This window comes from Notolabrus celidotus, chromosome 1 (genome assembly GCF_009762535.1).
Source record: "Notolabrus celidotus isolate fNotCel1 chromosome 1, fNotCel1.pri, whole genome shotgun sequence".
Taxonomy (NCBI): domain Eukaryota; kingdom Metazoa; phylum Chordata; class Actinopteri; order Labriformes; family Labridae; genus Notolabrus; species Notolabrus celidotus.
Window position 1 is genome coordinate 35,813,545 of NC_048272.1, and position 24,013 is coordinate 35,837,557.

Sequence of the window (24,013 nt, forward strand, 5' to 3'; positions counted from 1 at the left end):
AATTAATTATCATTGTTATAGTGATTTGACCAATAAGAATCAAGTATTTAGCACAACTGGATAATTAATAAGAAAGACCAGCAAATAAATGATTACAGTGATATTTTAGCTGTCCTGATAGACAGACACAACAGAGCCAGCTGTGTCACCAACTATTTCATTAGACCATAAAACAGCCAATCAGATAGCTGTATTGCCTTGTTGGTCTTGCTGGTTACTGCATTTTATAATTAAATTGTTATATATGTCATTGTTATGAATTTGTCTTCCATAATGATTTATTCATATTTTATGTAACTTTAACGTCTCTGAGTCTCCCTGTTGTGTTTGGTAGTTAGCGTGATCTGATTGGCTTGCTTTATTTGAAACGACCATGCTGGAGTTAAAGTATTTGTGTTCAGAATATAAAAAATGTTCCTTCAGAAGTTCTGCTGTAAGCAGGGTGAAAATTTCAATCAGAGCACCTTCAGATAAGCATACTTAGCTTAACTTCTGACACTTGGCAATGACCTATTTCATTCTGTAAAACTCTGCATGAGAATCATAAAGTAGTATCATTTCATGTGTGTATTCTATATGAAATGTATGTCATCAATCAATCAATCAATCAATCAATCAATCAATCAATCAATCAATCAATCAATCAATCTTTATTTGTATAGCGCCAAATCACAACAAACATTATCTCAAGACATTTTTACTAACATAGCAGGTCTAGACCGTACTCTATGTTAAATTATGAACAGAGACCCAACACCAAGACAGGATAAGACTCAGTCTTACCCCACCTTAATCCACTATGAGCATTGCACCTCGCAGTATTTAGCTAGTTGTAGCGGCGAGGAAAAACTTCCTTTATCAGGCAGAAACCTCCAAACTCATGTGAGACTGCTATCTGACTCAACTGAGTACTTTCTGATGTTACACACAAGGTAAAATCACATTGAAAAGTAGAAAAACCTATGAAAGGAAAACTATAGAAAAGCTAAGTTGTGACTGCAAGAGACATTTTTATCAGCTATCACAGTTACTCATTGTTAGCCAGCTGATGCTAACGATCCTCAAAGCGTCTCAGAATGTCTTGATACTTCTGATGTTCAGAGTCTGAGATTCAACCAATGATGCTGTTTTTTTTAACACAGAACATCTTATATCCTCCACAGCGGTGGACTATCCCATGCAGCTGCTGCAGAACCCTCAGCCCACCCCTGTCAAGAGGAGCAGTGGCTCCTTCCGACAGGTACAGTAAAACTACAGCCTTTAACATTTGATGGCATTCACCTATACTGTAGAGATTAACATGTCAGTGTTGTGTACTGTGTGTGTGTGTAACTGTGTGTAGGTACTGTTGACTTTCTGCTGCATGTGTATGGTTAAAGGTACATTAAAGAAAGTGACACCCTCCAGTATAAACAGATGAAGTACTTTCGGGCTCTTGGAGGCTGAAAAAACTTTGTGAATTCACCACACCCTCTGTTCAAAGGTTTAACGTGTGTGGTATCTCTGCATGTAAGTGTGTTCTTGTTTTCTGTGAATATAGCGTGAACTGTATTTGCACGGCTGGTTCTCAAGCAGAGATCTAGCAACATGGCTTAGATAAACAAAAGGGAAGAGAGGATGAGGGGAACACAGAGACAAAAGACCTGAGACGCTTCAAAGGTGTGACGGATGCGCTTCGACATGCCAAATCTGCCGTGCATAACCGGAATACATGCACACCCTCGCCTTTTGCGGTTACACCTGAATATGTGTGAGGTGCCCCACCCTTGCTCATCTGCTCTCACTGTGTGTTTTTAGGAAGCCAGTCAGCCCTTGAACCTGACCTCCAAGCCAAAGGGGCTGGAGTTGGGGAAAACACCCAGTCCGCACAGCCTGGAGCTGGGATCACTGGCACTGCAGGGGACCTACAGATCCAGAGACCTCCACAGAGAAGTGTCCCACAGTCCACCACGATCTGCCCTCAGTGAGTGCTGCTTACTAACCTCTATGACAGAAAGTGTGCCTCTATGACACCAAAAGGAGAAAGAGTTATCTATCACAGCTTCTTATCTCAGCTTGTCTGAGGTGCTTGAGTTAAAGGTTTGGTTTCTGGTTTGAAGTGACTCCTCTTGAGCCTTTAGAGACTTCCTTTGTACTTTGAAGGAATTAGAAGTACGTGCAGAATTTCTTTTACCACTTGTTGCACGATGGAATAGTAATTTCAAGACTGGGTTCAAATTGTCTTTGCATATTTGCAAGCCAGCTGAACTTGCCATTAATACACCAAAAACTGTAGCAATGTGAAAAGTTGCCGACAAAGACAGAGAAGATTAGTAGCTTAAAATGACTCTGAACATCAACCCTGCAGACGTTGTCCCAATGAGGAACAAGATACCCATGATACAAATATAAAGAAAACAAATAAAGGAAAGCTGGCATTATAAACCATTTCTCATGGTAATTAGTGGACAAATAAGGGAATTCCATGGACAGATACATCATTTGAGTGCCATGCAGAAAACCACATCAGATAACCCTTAGTAACAATCAATAAAGTATCTGTATTCAAAGCAGGCCTGTGGTTATCACTTAAAGGCGCTGTAGGGAGTTTTCACATTGTGTTGATTCTGGTGACCCCTTTTGGCAAGATCAGTGATGTTGTATTGCGACGAATGAATGACTGTAGGTCTTCTTTTTAATACTACTTTGTTAGACAAATTTCTGCTGGATTAAGTGATGTATTGATCTGAAGCTACATCAAATTATTAACTATAATGTAACAACTTTGTAAACTCAGATTTTTTACTGTTAGTTAGTTTAAGGAAGGTGAGCAGACGTTACCCGTCACAGCCCTGTGTGCTTCATTGTCTCAATAAATGTCAGACTAATGTAAATATGCACACAGTTTAACTCTTTAGTCCTTAAAGAGCAGTGAAGCATTCACACAACGGCATAAACATCAATTCCTGTTCTTAGACATTTAGCTCTTTTAGCTAGCACAGCCCTGGTTGTAGAGTTGTAGAGTGGTTGTAGAGTTTCTCCGTCTAAAACAATACTTCAACAGAAAACATATGTCTGTTTGATAATCCTGCTCCAGTATCAGACATGAGGACTCAATAAGAAAATGATCTAATGAAGAAAAAACAACTCCTGCATGAAAACGTACTTCTCTCTGCCAGACTTAAACCAGCAGAGCTCTAAACAGAGACACTTCAAGATGAGAGCTGAAAATCAACTTGTCTTAATCCTTCCAAAATCCAACTTGAACTGGGGCGCCGGTGGCCTAGCGGTCTAAGCCCACCCCATACTGCTTGTTGCAGAGGTTGCTGGTTCGACTCCTAACTGCAACCATCTGCTTCATGTCTTCCCCCTCGCTCTACTTCCCACATTACAGAAACTAAAACTCAGTATAAAGAAATAGCTAACCTCATCACTTTGGTCTCACTTTACTAAGTAGGTCATGAAGAGGCTTCAGTACAAGAGTGACACAATTTCAAAATCAGTTAAAACTCCTCACAGAGCCTTTAGGATATCATTCATTTAATATCATTTGTAATTGTGTGTACAAATTAAAAACTGAGGGCCTCTGTTTGTGTTCAGAGTTCTGGATAAGTTTCGTGTTTATTTATTCATTGATCAATCCGTCAATATGAAAATTGAAGCAGAACGGCCGTTAAGATGTATCGTATGGACGCCCTTGTCATGTCTTTATCTGTATCATCATCAGTAAAATCTTTTGTCTAATTTTCTCTTCTTCTGGTAAGGTTTCCTCGGCGATGGAGATGTGGTCACTCAGGCCATCCACGACGCCCAGCTGCTCCTCAGGAGCCACAGCACGGGAGGGCGAGAGAGGGACAAGGAGAGAGAAATCGGAAACAGAGTAAGCTAACATCCAAACTACACTATCTCACCCACGATCACTTTAGAGCCCATGTCAGCTCGGATCTCACTCGTGGTCTTGCACTTCTCTGAATTGAAGGAGAAAGGCTGTGGATGATAGAGGTAAACTAGAAGACATGAGTTTAACTGCCCCTTAAAGCTAGGGTTGGTAGTCACGGAAAACTAGCATGAATTTGAATGTAGCATTTCCTCAGGACTCCATCTAACCCCTCCCCCCCTCCCCTTGGAACTCCTCCAAATGGTGCCCCCTCTGCTCCCCCACATGCACGAGCGCCGCTGACTCGCGACCATATGATGGTGACTGATTCAAAACCAGTCCTCAGCACATCGTTTGTGTTTTGCACTACGTCAACTCATGTCTCACTCAGCGGTAAGAAAACAGCAAAACATTATCATAGTGAAAGTTAAAAACACAAACAAACATGAAATGTACACGCAGGAGGCGGGCAGAACGGCAGGACGGGATTTGATTGGTTTCATCATTTGGCTCCTGATGGCAGGGATTGGTTGGTGTTTTCCCAGGTTTACTCTGGCTGTAGATAGCGGCTTCTTTTTCACTCTTTTTTAAGAACACATTATGTATTGATTGGAATCAGAACATAAAGATCATTTTAACCAGTATAACAAAAAGTGTATCTAAATCTGACTACCAACCCCAGCTTTAATTTGGTACTAAATATGGTCTGTCCAGTTGCAATTACAATACAACCAATACCACAGAAACATGCAAGAAAAAGAAACACAAAATTCAGATTTCTCTATGAAAAAAAGAAAACTCACCACTCACCAGTTTCATTTGTAATAGTGTTTTTTTTTAGCCAAGTAATATCATTTTCACTCTCTTTTTGCTCTGTTTTTTAATGCTCCACTATGTTCAGCACTGTGGCTGTTTTCAAAACAGCCTACTATACAAACAGTACGTACTGATTTGGCCAAAATTCAGTATGTAGTATGCGAACAAGAGCAAAATCTGCAGTATGCCAAAACTCCCCGGATGTCTACTGATTTGGGAAAATGTCTCAGTCTCCCTCACGTACTGTTTTCCACAATGCACAATAATAACGTTCCGCATTTTCTTTTCTTTTTTTCTTTAAGGGGGCGTTCAGTTTTTAGGTGCTGGGAAAATATTGAATTACATATAAATCACTTCTTCACTTCTTAACATTAGTGATGCTGAAGAAGCAGTGTTTCTATCAGCTTGGTCGTTGTTTACTGCAGCTTTCCAAAACTGGAAATCCGGCGACGCCTGACCCAGCATACTGCTGAACGGATCGAACAGAACAGTCATACTACAGACTACCTACAAACACAGCATGTAGTATAAAGTACCTACTACATACTACATTTGTAGGTTTTATGTAGCAGGCAGTTTTGAAAACAGCCCTCGTCTCTTCCTGCATCAGTCTGCTGCTCAGGTCTGACGAGGTATTGCACTGAGTGACTTTAAAGCTGTTTTATAAAGTAGCTTTCTGTTTCTGCCAAAAAGTGTGTGAGAGTAAAAACAAAGTGAAGTCACGAGTTAAACGGCTTAACAATGAGCTAAGAATCACCTTGGGGAGCTAATCCACAAAGGTTTGGCTCTACAAGTGACTTTGTCCCATTGTCTGAGGTATTGTTGTTATAAAGGATATCAATGAATACACACACCATTCAGACCACAGTGCTGCAGTGTGAATTACCCACAAGATGATGTGTTTAACGTAAATCATTAAGAATCATTAAGTTATGACTGTGAGTAAAACATCAGTAGCCTATAGGACCAGAGATGTCAGATATTTATGCGAGGGGTGTGAATTTAAAACATTAATAGTCCCTCTCTCTGCCTCTGACTGACATCCAGAGGGGTTATCAGGGGTTAGAGTCAGGTGTAGGGTTTCAGGGAGCCGTGCCTCTGTGGATTTAACCCACTGAAGGATCCCCCAGCTGTAGTGAAACCACACAGAAGCACATTGTTACAGCTCAGTCGTTTAGGTGTCTCTGTCCATCAAACGCTGTCGAGTAGAACAGAAGAAAATACACAACATATCTTTAATGATTCTAATATTAATGACAGGCAGAGATACTTTTTATAGTTTCTATCAGCTACTGTTCCTCTCCTTTTGGTTGTTAACTGTGATGTTTGCATTCACTGATCTCCTCTTGCATCTATTTCACTAAGTGCTTTTAAATAATTGAACTTTGCATATTTTATCTGTAAATGTAAATATTCTGGTTGTGTGTGGTTTTTCTTATGTTTGCTCTGCTTCTTGTAAAATGTGTCCTCTATCCCGGTCTTGGTTTTCAGTCTTTGAGGGGGCCATAGCTTTACTCTCAGCCTCGTCCTGAGGCAACAGCTGTTGCAGCCTCACAATACCACAAAGGCCTCAGTGTGGCATTGACTGAGCCACCTGCCTTTCCTCTTTGTCCACAGTAATACTGTACTCTGGGGCTCTCCTCCTCCTCCTCTGCTGCATTATCCTGCTCCATCTCTTCTACCTCTGCTGCTGCTGCTGCTGTTTTAACACCAGTACTAATGTCTGTCCTGTTTTGGTATTACACTCCAGTGCATTGGGGTAAATAACCCTTCACATCACGGGGATAGATGATGACAAAAGCCGATGGTGTGATAGTTTTGCAAATCCAGAGTTGTTACATTCCTGACTCTGCCTTTTCTCCTCACCTTCCTCCCTCAAACAATAAACACCATTCCTGCTCCTCCATAGTGTTGTACTTTCCTTTCTTTGCATTTATAGCTCTGTATTTAAACAGCAGCTGATATGGCGACTGTGCAGTTTCTTTACCTTAAATAGCTCTCTATGTAGCACATGTGTGCCCTGAACACACCCCTTGGACATTGGGTCATCTTTTATTGCTGTCGAAATTCAAATCGTCTCTTTGTGCCTGAGTGTGAATATTCTTGTAACTGAAGTGCACGTCTGACTTCTTCTTGTCTTTGTCTTTTTTATGTCTGCAGGAGTATAAAAGTTCTCCTTGCAGCGAGAGAATTTCTCACTCTGAACGGCGTGAAGACAGCCAAGGTCTGCCGCCCACTGAGGACCACCTCAGCAGTGACTCTGAGGGTAGGTGTCTGTATATAATTCTCAAATGTCATGAGCACATTCTGAGAAATAACAGTGCTGATGACAACCTTACTGTTCTGTGGCTTGTTCCCATTGGAGAACCCTTTGTGTTCCTCATAGAACCTTTATAATGTTGCACCTGAAACGCTTTCAGAGAGTTGTATCCAGTTTCTAAAATAAAGAGTTCAACCATTGGAAGGAGGTTCTACCAGTTCTTCTGCAAACCTCAAGGGTTCATCTAGGACCATAGAATAGGTTCTGCTTAAAACCTTTAGATATGAAAGGGTTAAGTGTAAACCCAGCACATTTTCAAGATACAAAGACTTCTATTGTCATGACACTGATGTGTAAGAACTAAGAAACTGCAAACATAAGAGGAACACTTTGAAGATTAAAAAAGGAACAGTAGATGCAAAGGGATGAGCAAATAAGCTTTAGACCGCAGCGACACAGCAGCAATACTTTGAGTCAACAGTTATACCTTCTTACATTTTGTAACACAGGTTATATTACATTTTGCAGACATCATTTACATAAACATATGTCATTATTATAAGTCTGCTTTCAAAAAACCAAGTGTTTATCTAAAACTGAAAACACAAAATGGGAAGGAGACTCTCTGAGGTTTCTTGACTGATGAGTGTTCAACACTTCTTGAGGCACTCTTTCTTCTAGAAGGGGTTCATACGATAAAATGATTCTTAATGGAAGCCTTGGTCTCAAAAACGCCCCAAAGAACTTTGTCCTCAGAAAAGAGTTCAGCTGCTGGGTTCTGGGTAGAACCCGAGGCCTTTAGAACAAGTCCATTTGGAATCCGTATTCTAGCAATCTACCTAAAAAAGCAGAATACAAGGCTATTCATCAAAGGAATATTACATTTTACCTTCTTAAAGTCACAAAGAGACATTTAAATATCACAAAATAACCTGTGAATAACTTCTACATATATTTGAGGATATATACAATTTTCGAAGGTTAACTATAAACGCTGACCCTTTGAACTCTGGAATCTTAATGGACTCAAGTCAGGTACCTTGATAAATTTGTATTTCTACATTTTGAGATATTTTAAAATTCCATATCTCCATAAAATCTGTTTAACCTAACAGATATGATAATTATTGCTAATTAAACTTTATTTCGGATTAGTTCATGCAGGATAATGCACTTTAACATTTTCCCAGACCAGTTTGCGTCTGTCCACACATTTGTTTGTCTGCCACCTGCATGTCTAAGCAGACCACTTTAAACAGACTGGAGGCTCTAGCTTGTGTAGTTTCTAATTTAGATCAATTTACACAGAAATATGCAAACATCAGTCTCCCACGGTCTCTCACGGAGGTCTGTTTTCATAAGGTTGATGACAAGAATAAAATATATAATTAAGGAGAAATGAGTAACATGGTCCAAACCCAGCAGTTTGTTGTGGTCATCTGACTGAACCCTCTTTCCTGTAGGTGCCCTGCCCGTCTCAGTCTCAGGCAGCTATGCTGAGACCCGCCCCCCTCCCTCCTCGGGCCACATAAAGAGACCCATGAATGCCTTCATGGTGTGGGCCAAGGACGAGCGCAGGAGGATCCTGCAGGCCTTCCCCGACATGCACAACTCCTCCATCAGCAAGATCCTGGGTAAGTCTAGCACTGTGTATGTGTGTGTGAATGTGTGTGTGTGTGTGTGTGTGTGTGAATGTGTGTGTGTGGGGGTGTTCAGTCTGTCTCTATTCTGAGACTCTGCCTGGCACATGTGACGGCACAAACAGCCACCTGCTTCTCCCAGTAGACAAACACAGTCGCACAAACAGTCACACACACATGCACACACCCAAACACACACACACACACACACACTGGCCTGAATCCTTTCCTTCACACAAACATTTACATTCCTTTCTACTGTGGAGAACTGTTGTTGTGTGCAGCCCCCCTTCACACACACACACACGCACACTCTCTCACACACACACACACACACACACATGCATGTACATTATGCTCAGTCATATGAACCTTATGTTGCTGTAAACACTTCCCTTGTTTACTGAATCGTACTGTGGTACCTAAACCTCCATAGAAGTGGTCCGTCAGTATTCTCCATGAAAGAGGTTTTATTGAGATCTGTGTTTGTGCCTGTTTTCACACCAATCACTGTGCCAGTTAATCTCACACCTCACACCGAGGATGAAGGTGCATTAACACCTTCACTCAACAACACAGAACTGAACCCAACCCCAACAGTCTTTGGTCTGATATGAATCAAACAGGTCAGTTCTCATTTGTGGGGATAAAAATAACCGAAGCCCACCTTCTCATTGATGATTTCAGATATATGAAGTGGTTTATAAAAGTGCATCTAATTTGGCACTTATTTTTTTAGTACTACAAACCTAAGTTAAAAACTATCATAGAGCCATATTGGGAATGCTGAAGTCAACCTAACTTCTGTTGAGCTAGTGTGAGTTAAAGAGGCGGGCTTTGAGCCTCCTCATTAACAGCTACAGTGTGTATGTGGTTTCCGGTATGTTTCATAGCCAGCCCCAAGCGTACACTTGACAAACTGCAGTTTTTAACACTTCTGCATTGGCTTCAATTCTCGCAGCAAGAAGTTGCCTCTTGGTACTAACTCTCTGCACCTGTGTGGGAAGAAACAGCTCAGGAACCAGGAAGTGGTAGTAGTCTGTATCAGCCTGTGATCAATAAGTAACCCATTGACCACGATACAACTAACTTTAATCATGAATACTTCAGATAAAATGTTCCAAACAGGACTTGCATGGTTTAACTTGTGGAAGACAAAATGACTTCATCTTTGTCAGCCTTCCCCTCCTCTGTTTCTCTTTTATGAACCGATTTTCTGAACGGTCAGTCAGAGTGATTTCCTTAACTGATGGGCCCCGGCAGAGTTTCCAGGTGTGGGATGCACCACGGGAAACTGAGCCCACAGGTACTCTCCAGCTGCCTGACATTTGTTGATGGCTGACTGGAGGTCTGGTGTGTCATTGCTCGACACAGGCAGGAAGAGAACTAGTGGAGCAAGAGAGGCTCAGATTAAAAAACAAAGGTTCCTTGTTGGAGTCAAATTAAGGTCATCAGGACAACTGTTAAAGTATAAAATGTAATTGAATACTGAATCTTAAATGTGCGTTTATTTGATATGTGATTAAAGAGATAACTCATGAATTAAACCACAATCTTTCCACACGTACCTGCCTTCAAATATTCCCAGCATTCTGTAATCCAGTCCTTACCTGCATCTTGAAAGCCTCTTTGCTCTTTGTGCTAATGTGTCTTCATCTTTAGGCTCCAGGTGGAAGTCCATGTCCAACCAAGAGAAGCAGCCGTACTATGAAGAGCAGGCGAGGCTGAGCAGGCAGCATCTGGAGCGATACCCTGACTACAAGTACAAACCCCGGCCCAAACGCACCTGCATCGTGGAGGGACGGAGGCTGAGGGTCGGGGAGTACAAGGCCATGATGAAGAGCCGCCGGCAGGAGCAGAGAGCGACGTATACTCACAGGTAGAGACGGACATGAACATGTTTCACTCAACTCAGAGTTACTGTGAGAGACTTCTTCCCCGGCAGCATCTCCAATAGTTTCCCACAGACAAAGTTTGCTCTGCACCTCTAAACTTTATCGACAATCCTGCAGCTACTGATGATTATTTTGATTCTTGAAGAGATTAACATGAGTGCAGTATCAAGCTTTTAATCTGCACTCAACAATGAAAGCATCCCTCACCGTTGTCCCTTTAAACTCCTCCTTAAACTGGTTAAAGCTGGAGGAGGTTGAGGTTGAAGGTGTTCAAAAACCAAACTGAACAAGCGGCGATGAACGGGCCCTCGCACACCTGCAGCCACCGCCTGATGTGCTGCAGGTGTTGCGTCACGTGTGGCCGATTTGGTGAGATGTTAATTTTAAAGCCCCCCAAAAGCAATTTCCTGTTAAGGGCGATACATGTGCGTTTGATGCACTGCCTGAATATCTGCCATGCCCACAATTTTAGTCTGAATGGTATGCCTCAAATAATTTTGAATCTTCAATGTGTCTACTACAGAATGTGTGTGGTTTGGACTTGATCGGCGTAGGGCAAGATCTCTTAAATATGTTACCTTGCGAATCAGGTGAAAAACTGAAAATAAAAGATGGCTGACTTCCTGTTGTGATTTCACCATGACATTAGGAATCTTTTTTGTAGGTCTTGGCCTGATAGATATGGGGAAAAAATGTCATTCATGTGGGTTAAATCTTGTTGAAGAGGTACTGTGTTGGAAGGAAGGGGGCGCTATTGAGCAATTTTTGGGACTTTTTGCACTGGACCACCAAAATATTGAAATTTATCGCCAATCCTGAGGAATTACCAAGTTTGGTGAGTTTTGGGCATGCTTAAGGCTCCAAAAAGGCAATTTATTTGGGTAGAAAGAAAGAAAGAAAGAAAGAAAGAAAGAAAGAAAGAAAGAAAGAAAGAAAGAAAGAAAGAAAGAAAGAAAGATAGATAGATAGATAGATCCTTAGGGTTACAATAGGACCTTGTCGCAGACCTTGTCGCAGACCTTGTCGCAGACCTTGTCGCAGACCTTGTCGCAGACCTTGTCGCAGACCTTGTCGCTAACCTTGTCGCTAACCTTGTCGCTAACCTTGTCGCTAACCTTGTTGGTGCTCGGGCCCTAATCACACTTGGATGTTTTCTGAAATATGCTCAGGATTGATGTTTTCTTTCAGTCTCTTTTAGGAGAGGAAATGCAAATATAAGAATTTAACAACAGCTTTAGCTTTCAATCCTTCTACCATGACATTAATATGTCTTTTCTCTTTATCTGCATTCCCCCATTCAACCTCAAACAAGGTTTAGAGATCCACAACAGCCGCAATATCATTGACTATAGCACTACTTTAATGTAACAGAAAAGTCATTGTGATGAAACCTTAATGTTTAGTGAAACTTTCTGAACTCGTCCTTTAATGTTCTGTACTCATGTCACTCTCTGTCTCTTCAGTCAAACAGAACCACAGCAGATCCATTACCCTCACAGCGACAGCCAGTACCCGGGTAACCCCAGCTCAGTCTCAGTGGCAGCCATGTCCTTTCACCCTGCTTTGCTGGAGCATTACCTGCCACAGGTCCCACCGGCGCCACGCCGAGTGGAGGGCCAGGCCACGCCCACTCCCCTGCCCAGAGAGAGAGAGAGGGAACGGGAGAGGGAGCGACCTCCATACAGCGAAGGAGAGGAAAGTGACGTTGGAGAGAGGAGTGAGGGGGAACTTGTGCTCCTGACAGACTGATGGGGGGGGTTATAAAGGAGGGGTTAAAACGGAGGTGAGGATGAGGAGGGGAGGAAGGATGCTCTTCATTGGCGAAGATCAGAGCGGGGGACACAAGAGAGGGACTGATTTGTCTCCTTACACAATCGAAGATGAAAATGTGGTGAAAAGCGTCACACTTACCCTTGTAAATTGTTTTCCCTGGAACTCTGTCCTACACACACACACACACACACACACACACACACACACACACACACACACACACACACACACACACACACACACACACACACACACACACACACTTACTTTCATATACACACACACTAAAAGGCAAGCTGTCCCGCACTGATCCTCATGCATACACACGTCATCAGCTGCTTTTTTTTCAGATGTTTTCCTCGCATGTCAACTTCTTTGCAAACTGAACTCCCTTCAGGGATGGTCACCTGTTAGAGCAGCAGGCATGTGATGGAGCTTAATGTGATCCGTGTGCCAGTGCTTCCCCCTGCTGGTCAAACCTGCTACATAGAGTGCAGGCATTTTTCCAGCCCTCTCACAGAGGGGAAGATCTTTTGATTTTTTGTAGTCTGTCTTAGTTTATGTGTCAAAAGCACTGGATCCTACACTTCCCGTGATGCAAAGTGATAAAATCAAGAGGATTATGTCATCAGTCTTTGGGGGCGGTCTCTCCTGCGTCACAGAGGACGTAGTGAAGCTGTTTACTCAGGGCAAGTAGGAAACTGAGTTGATGTAAAGTGTCCAGTGACCCTGAAATAATCCCCTTTAACTTCAATTTACAGGAGAGCAGTGCTGTTAGAGATTAACTTAGCTCTGAATTTGGCTCCAAGAAAGAAAAATGAAAAACGTGCTTCATGTTATTTTAATGTATCGTCAGCAGATTAGCGTTTCAAAGACAAGACCTCATCTTACAGACCAAGTTAGGGTTTTACTTGATAAACATCTCACTGCTTCTGACGGCTTTCATCCTGATGTACATCCAATAATTTTTTAGAAACTGCAACCCACATGAAATACAGTAATTGTAAAACAAAGCCTCTCCTCACCACACCACGCTGTTCAGTTGTGCTGGAAATGCTGTATCTGTGTGTCTCTCATGTGACCTCAGCCTCTTATCCCTGTGTTTGCGTCTTTGATTGTAAACTGATTGTTGCGTTGAAGCCTCACCTGTGCATCTGAATGACAGTTTGTATCCTTTGTTTCAGCCCCTCATAGCACTGTAAAGAAGTAATCTCTTACGAAATCTCTTGGACACACAAGTTCTCTTATTATGATAAATCAATTTCAAGATTTTGAAGAGTTGATGCACGCTTGGTACGAGACCTCGTTCCAAGTTTCTGACATTTCTCTGAAGCTGCACTGAGATACAAAGACTGATTATAGGTAGAGGACATTATTGTAATGACGGATCAATCAGCTTCATGTAACAGTTATGATGAAACTCAATCCGATTGGCTCCACTGTTGTCCTTTTGCTGTATGTCATGTTTTTAATTTCTTGTTTGCAGACACTTCACAGAGTGGCAATTCAATCCTTAATCACCGCAGACACGTGAGCCAGAGCTGTTTCATCTGGAAAAAGATCACTTTTTACAGACAGGAGAAATACTCAAGTTTCATGTTAATGAAACGCCGGTCAGCTTCATGAGAACAAAGACACCAATCTGTGCAAAGTCTGTTTACTCACATGAAAAAGGCCATTTTTCATGTGGTGCATTAACATGCAGAGGTGGTACATACAGAAATAAATGTCAGGTTACTTTAGTGATGCTACATTTTTTGACAAAAACTTCACACGATGCTTCTTTGTGAAAGTCTTCATTATTGAGGGTTGGCATTCACATTTGTTAGACTCAATTTAACATCGTAAGCATAGACTGTATAAATAATGGACGTAGTATCTTTGAAGTCACCCATCTGTTCCTGAGCGCTGTTTGGAAGCCAATCGTCAGCTGGAGCCATATTGGTAATGTTGAACTCAACCAAACAATATCTGTTCTCGTCTGTCAGTCAAGTCAGCCATGTCCTTATTTGGGCAAAACTCGTTATCTTAATATCTTCTGGATTGTCGGGTTAGATAAAAAATTCGTCCCCGTACAGTGTGTGCCAATAAAGAAATTAGCTACGTAGAGCCAAGCAGTTTTTTGAACCAAACATGTTTATTTCAGCTGTAAAGATCGTCTTCTTTGAATGGGTGTGTATGTGGTTTCTGCAGCCAGCCTCTGGTGGACGCTTAATGAACTGCAGTTTATAAAACTTCCGCATGAGCTTCATATTTTGAGACTGGAGGTTGCTGCTTGATCGTAAGTTGAATTAAATTGTCATACTTAGTTATTTCAACTTAAATCATAATAAATTAGTTTAACTGAATGCAGCTTTATTTGTAGATTTATTGAAGAAATTGGTAGATTTAAATTAAATATCAGGAAAAAAAATCCTAAAGGGTAGTGCTGAGAACTTTCTTGCTTCGACTTAAATACTGACAACTCCCATTCAAGTTGTGAAACCTGCATCCCAAAATTACTGCCCTGCATTTCTGTCGTATCGTTCAATAAAATGGATCCAAAATAAACTGAATCCAACATGCTAAATTTAGCAAACCACAAACTTTGTAGTCTTCTAAAGTCGGTTGCTATTACTTTTTGTCTCATTCACAGTTTTGCTGTCTTTGTTCTCATCACTTCATGACCATATTGACCAACAGCAAAAACATGTAGTGCATATTGGGGTCAATCCACCTGAGGCTCACCCCAAGGTTGATAAGTCCAAATGCAGAACCTGACATATTTCAGACATATGGGTCCAGGCTCATCTTGTTCTATCTTGGTCAGATCTGTGTTGCGTAAAGATGCTGGATTTCATGCACAGACGTTGATATCAGAGGAATATGTTCATCTTATTTTGGTGGAGATGTACTGAGGAGTCACCTGTCGTTCCCCCTGCTGATGTAAATATAGAAAGAGACTTTATTTTGTTTATAAGAGCTTGTGTAATTTAAAGGTGTATGTTTCTCTATGTTTCAAGAGTTTTGTGTTTTTTTTTTCTCGAAAGAAAATAAATTGGTTGTGTTACATGTGTTTGATTTCTTTTCCTGATTTAAGTGAGAATCAATCAATGTTTATTTATACAGCGCAAAATCACAACAAATGTTATCCTCAGACTCTTTCTAAACAGAGCAGGTCTAGACCGTCCTCTATGCTCTATTATGAAAAAAGTCCCAAAATCAAGACAGGATAAGATCCAGTCCCATCTTACAGACAGGACTCAGTCTGATCTAATCTTAATCCACCATGAGCAGAGCACTTTGCAGCATTTAGCAAGTTACAGTGGCAAGGACAAACTTCCTTTAACAGGCAGAGACCTCCAGCAGGACCAGACTCATGTTAGACACACATCTGCTGAGACCGTGTTGGACAGAGGGATAGAGAGAGGTTGTTTATTTTTGTTGTTGTTAGTATTATTATTATTGTTATCATTATTATTCATATCTTTTCTTTCTTCTATACAGCTCTGTTAGTTTAACATTGAATCTTATTATTCTGTAATTGTTGGTAATTTTGTGTTTTATTCCTTTTAAAGCTTTAGCAATGATTACATGTTTTCCATGCTAATAAAGCCCTTTGAATTGAATTGAATTGGGAGATGAAGAGAGAGAGAGAGAGAGAGAGAGAGAGATGATAGTGGTGAGACGGATTGTAGTAGCTGTTGCCGCTTGAGTCCAGCACGTTCACGTCTTTGCTTTAACACACAAAAAGTACAGCAGAAAGATTTAACTCTAAGATGGTGATATAAAGTGTTTAATATCAACTGATATGAAGGCAGGTGATGATTTCATATGAACAGACATGAACTAGGATTTAAGAATCATTTAGGAAAAAACTCAAAACACAGCTCACAAGCTGCCGAAACCCAGAATCAAACCAGGGTCCTTAAGATCTCCAGATCTTCAGTCTAATGCTCTCCCAACTGAGCTATTTCAGCTCTACACCACTGAAACTAGATGCCATTATCGAATTTAGCAAGTTACAGTGGCAGAAACCTCCAGCAGGACCAGACTCATGTTAGACACACATCTGCTGAGACCGTGTTGGAGAGAGGGATAGAGGGAGATGAAGAGAGAGATGATAGTTGTGATACGGGGAATATGGTGAGAAGGATCAGTTCATCTCTGGAACTTAATTCAGTCCACAAAAAGGTTGTTCCCAAAATGACAGCTACTTTAACTCACCTGTTTCTGTAGCAGTGTAAATTAATATTCAGTCTCTCCTCTTTTAAAGTTCACCCAATTAAAACAATCATATTAAAACATTTTTAAAGGGTTTATAAGGTAAAAGTTAAAATAAAAAATTCACACACGTTCTTCATTTTAATGCATTTTAATGGAAATATTTACTGACAACTGTTAAATAAGTCTTCTCCCTACAGAGGTGTGAAGGATTACTGTACAGTAAGCTTTTCACAGTATTTCTTACAGTATTTACATCCTCCATCTCTGCTGGCCACACACACTGACGTAGCATCTCCTTTAGCAGTGGATGAGTACATTTACACAGCGCTCAAGCTTTTACAAAAAGTAAATATAAGCATACAAAGAAAAAAAAATCAGTTATCTGTACAGTGTTTCTTAAAATTAAGTTAGTACATTCACACACAAACACAGTTTAGCTCAAATGAACTGCAATGCAAACCCTCTGAAGCTAACCATTTTGGTATGATTAGAGAAATGAATGCTTGGAAACGTGAACATTAGAAGTAATATTCCTTCAATAAATAAACCCTGTATTAAAACAACTTTAACTCAACGAGGGAGTGACATTTCTTCAACTAGCATGGAACAGATCCAGGCAGCCTGTGTAGGATTCAAGTGTGACAGATACAGATTCATATATCAGTCTTTACGGGGGGAAGATTTTCACTAACTTCACTGAATGTTTTACACCTTCATGTTTGGCTTATCTTCACCTTACCCAGTGTGTTAGCGAATGAAAGATCTGTCGTCTTTGTGTCTGTTTATGTTAAGAAATTTGACTCAAGAAGGTAAATATAGCTTTCAAACTTCAGGGTTTTCATCCTGACTCTACGCTCACACTTTCTGTCACAAAACATGCCGAACTGATTCGTCAGCGCAGGCAACAGTGCAAAGGTTTTAGCTACCTTTAGCTAATTCTTGGGTTAGCACAATACATTAAACTAAGACTTGCAGGGAGAGGGATCTGTCATTGGTCTCATTTCAACCTTAAGATCATTTGCCTGACTCTGCTTACAGGCCGAACTCTTCCAGCTACAGAAACCTGTTCATTCTACCCTTATATGTCACTGAAGCATTCAAAACAACAACCAAAACAGAACTTAATGGACATCATTGGAAATAGATCAAGACTTGAGGATAGATGTTTGGGAATGTGCGCCTAACTTAGACTGTTTAGAAGAAGTGGACCAAGTGTGTGCATGTTTTTGTGCACATATTGCAAAAAGACATAAAAAATGAACGAGTGATTACTCTTCTTCCCAGCTTGTTTTTTCTGCTGTAGTCCGTTTTCTCCTCATGAGTTCAAGCATAAGGCTCATCTTTAACGTTATGGTACCATTGAGTGTGAAACGGTTAATAAAGCTGGGCATCATTAGAGCAATGAGACCTTTGATGGATGAGTCACGGGTCAAACTCAAGGTTTCAGCTTAATTCAGATTAAGCTCTGGACCAACTTTAATTACACCAGGATCACTGTGGTCGATATCTTTCGTGCTTATTGCTCAGTCTTCTGAAGCACAGCGGACACTTTTACCAGCATTTGCTTTAAAATGAGCAAACTTCTGAATGAGTGCAAACGTCTTAAGGATTGTGCATTTAAGCTCAATAATTTGGTCTATTTCAGGAAACCTTAGCAGTGATCTCCCCACTGTTAGCTCCTAGAATAAAGCCTCCTCTTCATTCTCAAATCATAATTGCACAATCAATATTGATTTAAATCAATCTGCCTTTTAACTCCCAAATATGTGCCATCTTATAAGTACTATCTGACTAAGTTAATCTTTATACTAACAAGGTTCTGATCGTCAATTCTTCAGATGAGAGCATCACACACATTTTATTAAATGTGAAGCTCCAACAGCTCTGACTGTCATTTCTTAGATCAATAATCCAGAATGGAAACCATTCCCATCTCTTAGTCTCCATCTGTTGTGCTGTCCTGAGAGGCCCCTGCTCACTGTGTAAATAATTGAGTCTGTCAGACACATGAGACACCAGTGGAGGACAAAGTTCAGCGCTCAGTGTCTCCCCCTGCTGAGCCCAGAGCGGATTAAATATCCTAAAGACCGTGTGGGTAAGACGGAGGACGTGTCTCTGCACTGGAGCCCAACATCACTGATGAAATATCATCTGAGGGCCTGCTTTATTCATAAACATAGAGATACACTATGTGCTCAGGCTCATCATAACAGGACCAGGAGCCTGGGGTGTAGCAAGACTTTCTAAGAGACCGGTCAACCCCAAGGTGTCTGCAGGTGTCAGGTATCCAAATACACAAGCCTTTGCAGAGCTCAGTTTAAGGTGAACTGAGTGAAGCTCAAGAGCCTTGTTATCAAACTACCTTAGATACATATAAGGAAGTTCAGGGCTAAAGGCAGATTTATACTTCTGTGTCGAAGGGACAGCGTAGCTCCCGTAACTACACAGAGGCCTACGCACGTAGCTGACGTGCACCTCCACCAAATGAAACTACGCGTAGAATTAACACGCACTGCAAGCCCTGTGATTGGTCCGCTCAGCGGCATTCTATTTCCCTATTCTATTGTTCCCTGTAATCATGTCTGTATGATAAACAGCAACATGTATCAGCTGTAGATTAACATAACACACTCTGAATCTCTGTGGAAAATTAAACAGAGATCGTAGTGAGGCCGAAAGCAGGCGACCGGCTATCAGAGAGACCAAACTGCCCTCAAGCGTATAGGCGGATAATTGCTGCGCAACACGGACACATTGACGCACAGGTGCATAGGGGCGACGCAGAAGTATAAATCAGCCTTAATGGGATGCAGATGTATTAAAGGGGCATTCCACTGATTAGATTGTTAGTACTACCCGTGAAACACTTGTATGACGTGTCTGAAAAAGTGCATTAATTATGAACTCAACCAATGAGATGATTCATCTTTGTAAGGAAAATGTGAATCTGGTTTCTCACATCTTTTCTTTTTTCCTGCAATAATTGTGAATGTGCAATTCTTTTACAGGTTGTCCCTTGTTAAACTGAAGAATTTGCTTCTCCTCGTTGCAAAAAGGGGTTTTGAAGTATTAGTCGATCATGAGAGACGGTCACTTTAAACGTATTTGAATTGACATTAGATTAAATATATAGAATTAGCAGAACTCTCATTTCACCGTGGACGTCAGGACCTCGCAGCTCTGAGGGGTTGAAATTCAAAAGTTCAGATATACAATTTTCCAATGATGGATCTGTCACCTAGCTAGGTAGCATCGGCTCCCCGTTACATTTTTAAGGTAACATCACATGGAGCAGGTTTTGTTTAAAGTGTATCTTCAGAGACAGCTCTGAGAGAAGTCTTTAGTAACCTTCAATAACTGAGGAGGAAAATCAGAGTTCTCCTTTTAAGACTCCAGCACTTTTTGAATGAATGAATACTTTGTGTGCGTCCATCTTTCACTGTTTCTGTCGTGTCAGATGTCATCCAAGTAACAGGACATATTCATTGCATCATCACTAACCAGTTCCTGTTTTCTTAATGAAGAGCTAGCTTTGATTTGACCCCATATAAAATGTCTGCAATGTCTGAACATGTGAGAGTTTACCTCAACATGTGGGATGAGAGTAGGAAATGGTTTCAGTGTGGGGCTGAGAGCAGCCTGTGGTGTCAGGGGAACAGGTGCTGCCTCACTATAAACAGATGAAGGGAAATACGAAACAAAGCTGAGGATGGAGATCAAAGATGAAAAGACAAGGAGAGAGCAAACAGATTAGGGCATGAAGAGTAAAAGAGAGAGGTGGTGGACGAGGAGGGGCTGGGTGACGGAGGTTGTAATTTTCCAAGAGGTCTGGAGAGACTTAATGGAAAGTTTAACAGAGCGATTCTCTGTAACCATAAAAGTCAAGAAGGTGGAAATATGTGTTGAGGGCAGAGATGCACGCAGAGTTCAGAGTGACACAGGCGCCCTCTTTTTAACCATCATCTCCTCTTCTCTTTCTCTTTCACTGCAGCCAGAACTTTAGTGTCCTTTCACCTGAGATATGAAATAATCCAAAAGGTCTTCACATGAATAAATAAAATGCACATTGAGCTTCTCTTTATCACACATTGCTATAACACAACAGTGACTACAGCCAGTCCATGAAGAGCTTTTCCATCTGCTGTTCCTCACACTCCAGGTCAGATTGGTCCTCCAAGGGAAGAGTCCACTAGCAAACATCTCATTTGTTAGTTTCTAGCATTAGCAGCAGCTTGTCTGAAGTAACTAGAAGAGAAACTGAAAGGAGATCTAACTGCAACAAGAGACAAAGATCAGGGAGAGACAACACAGTAATGCCCCGAGTACACAGCTGATGCAGAGGTACACAGCACTTGGCACCAAAGATGAAAAATGAGGACGAATCGTGAAGATTTGGTCTAAATGTTGAGATCTATAGACAGATGAAGGGATGGCTGAAGTATATGAAGGTCTGTATTTACCTTCCTAAATGGTCTCATTCTTGTTTGAGCCTCCTTACCATTGTAGTGACACACGTTGGTGTCAGTGTGATTAACAGCCGAGCAGGTTTTAAGTGTATTATCTCTAACGTTAAGTCAGACTGCAGGGCTTACTACGCCTCGTTCAGCTGCCCTAAGAAGAAAGAGAAGTCCTGTTTCTCTAGATGAGTTAATACAAACAAAAGCATACACTCACTCACTCACTCACTCACTCACTCACTCACTCACTCACTCACTCACTCACTCACTCACTCACTCACTCACTCACTCACTCACTCACTCACTCACTCACTCACTCACTCACAGACAGACTGACAGACCTCATGGACACTTCTGGAGCTACAGTTGTGACAGGCCTGGACCTAAGGTGGAGGAATGAAATAATAATTGCGCTTGTTGCAGAAAAGGAGGCCAGGTAGACCGAGCAGCGGTCTAGAAACAGCTGGCCCAAAGAGAGAGTGTTACCACCCTACAGGAAGTCCCAGCATTATGCCTGATGTCCCCTCCCTCCTGTCTTCTCTCCGCTCGGTTTGCCTCTGTCCTCTCTCATTCTGGGATCTGAAGGGCCATCAGCTCTGGTTTGGTCTTGAAGTACTGGTTGAAACGTAGCACAGCGTACCTGCAGGACGGAGGAGCACAGAGAAAGTGATGGAATGGAAGAAGGTATAATCCAACCTTTGAAACGAACTCTCCACTACTTTTGAGCACTGCAGTATAAACGACATAATGTGCAGATAATGTGCACACTTTATATATATTTAAAGGGTTATTGATATTCTATTCTATTGGGAAATAGACAATGAGTCATTTTATGGTCACTTTTACACTAAAGAACCATTACACCAAAATATCAACATAGATATTGAAGTTGTTGTTTGTTTTAAACATTAATCATACATTTAGTTACAGATAAGCTGGTATTTAGTAATGCAATCGAAAAAATCCCTTTTAGAGATATTTTATTCATAATATTTGAGAGTTTTCATTTCCTTGAAAACAGACATAGCTGTTGATGGTTCATCCTAAATCTACAAGATTTGCTGGTGTGACAAATTTTCTGATTTAACGTCCCTAGCTTATTACTCCAGGATGAACAGCGATCAGTTACATTCAGCTCTTTGGTTGCACTACAAAAAAGATCATATTAGCCCCTCCCTATCAGCTTGTTTTCAGAGTAATTTGAATATGTATAGCAACTGCAGAAGCTTGTTTAATTAGCATTACTTTCACCTAGGGATGTAAATTTAAAGTATTTTCCATGTTCGATCATTGAAAAATGTTAACGATCAATTATCGATTAATCATTAAAAAAAAACGTAAACGTTTTCCTTCAAAAAAAAATGCCAAATGCATTTTTTCACCTGAATCAAATTTTCCTTCACGACACAATGTATATAACTGACGTAATGAATATCTACGAATCATAATGAGGTGTTCAAAATGTTAAACACGCTGAATATCGACATGTGGAGCAGGCTCATAATCTCTGCAGACACACAGTATTAAAAGTGAAGGCTCAGACTTCGACAAGGGAACTGAACAGAAACATATTTCAGACTCACAGTGTCCAGTTTTCTGTCTCCTCGTTCTTATTGAGAGAAATAAGCATGTGAACGCGGTCAGGTGTCAGTCAGGAGCGCAACCAGATCGTAATCGGTCCGGCAGCGGAGAAAAAAAGTGCTCGTGGAGACCTGTCACTCAGCCGCAGCCCCCAGCTAAGCATCTCCGCTGTGAGCAACACCTTTAGTCAGCCGATTCACATCAAAACATGCTTTAAACCTAAAACACCTCCCTGATAGCTGAACAGAATATGAGACCACATGATGTTTGATCCACGTGATAGAAAATCAAAACAAAACATTGTGTTGGAGGAAGTTCTCAACAATCAACTAATCGATAGTTGTTTAATTGTTGACATCCGTAATTTGAACAGCTGTCTTCCTTTTAAAGAAGAGTTCATGTTTAACCACATACTTAAGTATCCAAATATCTGTCCTGTAGTAATAACTCATAAAAAAGTAGTCGCACTGTCTCCTCAGTTATAATTTTTACAACCTGATTTCAGGGTTTGTGAGTAAATAAATGATATTCTCCTGTAAACACAGACTTTGGTTGTGTCCAATCAGAAATAAGAAGTGTTGTCCAGTCGTTTCTGTTCTTGTGTGTTCTGAAATGTTTGTTTGTTGTTTTAGACCCTAAGGCAGTCCTGGTTACGTGGTATGAACGCTCAAAGGGAAATACGAGTTAAGTCAGCTTTCAGGTTTTTGGTTTCACTCTTACACAATGCTCTGTTTAACAGACTCTCCTCTTTCAGACACACAGTGTGACCTTTCACTTCAAGGGTCACAACACACGTCTTTATGTGTAAACACTTTGAGCGACTTACCCGAGGAAGTCGAAGTCGATGGAGGAGTATTTGGCCTGTATGAGCGCCCAGAAGCCCCAGAAGAAGTGAGAAGCCTTAAAAGAGACAAACCGGTATCAGAGTAAGTCATGAGAGACATTGTGGTAATAAGTGTGTGAAAGATAGTGTGTGTAAGATAGTGTGTGTGTATATATATCTGTGTGTCCTCACCAGAGCAAACTTGTTGACCTGTACGTAGAGCGTCTCCAGCTCTCGCTGGCTGACCTCCTCTGTTTTCTTGGTGAAGAGTTTGTATGCCTGCAGGTAGACTTTGAGCCACTCCATCTGCATCTCCCGACTGGGGTACAGCCCATAGTCCAGCTCTGCCATTCCTGATCACACACATGAAATCATAGTTATATAATATGTGTGTAAAACTGTGTGTGCATAGCTTTAACTTTTAAACATGTTGCAGTGTTACTTAACAAACCTGCAAATTCATTGAAGTGGTTCCCGATGTCGAAGGCCTGGTAGTTGTAGCTTGAGTATTCATAGTCTATGAAGCGAACATGACCTGTCGAGACAACAAGAGGACACATTCATTAAAGAAGTCACCAGATACAGCTGCTCCGACTGCTCCAACACCTAGACATGAAGACCTCTCAGTCTGTTTCAGCTTCGACACTTCAAACTGAACTTTTCACACATTTCACAGGTGTTAGTTTACCAGAGGGGTTCAGGTGTT

At 41.2% G+C, this 24,013-nt stretch overlaps 2 protein-coding genes across 3 annotated transcripts in view; one reads left to right on the top strand and one right to left on the bottom strand.

Annotated features, from left to right (window-relative positions):
* Window positions 1–15,289, top strand: part of LOC117821460 (transcription factor SOX-13-like) — a 66,124-nt gene extending 50,835 nt beyond the window's left edge. For both annotated transcript variants that reach the window (XM_034695737.1, XM_034695746.1), the window contains exons 9-15: window positions 1,164–1,240; window positions 1,798–1,963; window positions 3,744–3,859; window positions 6,833–6,938; window positions 8,396–8,566; window positions 10,235–10,451; window positions 11,931–15,289. In XM_034695737.1, coding sequence (XP_034551628.1) covers window positions 1,164–1,240; window positions 1,798–1,963; window positions 3,744–3,859; window positions 6,833–6,938; window positions 8,396–8,566; window positions 10,235–10,451; window positions 11,931–12,216 — 1,139 coding nt within the window. In that variant the 3' untranslated portion in view covers window positions 12,217–15,289. The remainder of the gene's footprint in view (window positions 1–1,163; window positions 1,241–1,797; window positions 1,964–3,743; window positions 3,860–6,832; window positions 6,939–8,395; window positions 8,567–10,234; window positions 10,452–11,930) is intronic.
* Window positions 15,290–16,578: 1,289 nt separating this feature from the next.
* Window positions 16,579–24,013, bottom strand: part of etnk2 (ethanolamine kinase 2) — a 33,335-nt gene continuing 25,900 nt past the window's right edge. The window contains exons 6-9 of the mRNA XM_034684382.1: window positions 23,759–23,842; window positions 23,500–23,660; window positions 23,311–23,384; window positions 16,579–21,543 (exon numbers count right to left, since the gene is read on the bottom strand). Coding sequence (XP_034540273.1) covers window positions 21,471–21,543; window positions 23,311–23,384; window positions 23,500–23,660; window positions 23,759–23,842 — 392 coding nt within the window. The 3' untranslated portion in view covers window positions 16,579–21,470. The remainder of the gene's footprint in view (window positions 21,544–23,310; window positions 23,385–23,499; window positions 23,661–23,758; window positions 23,843–24,013) is intronic.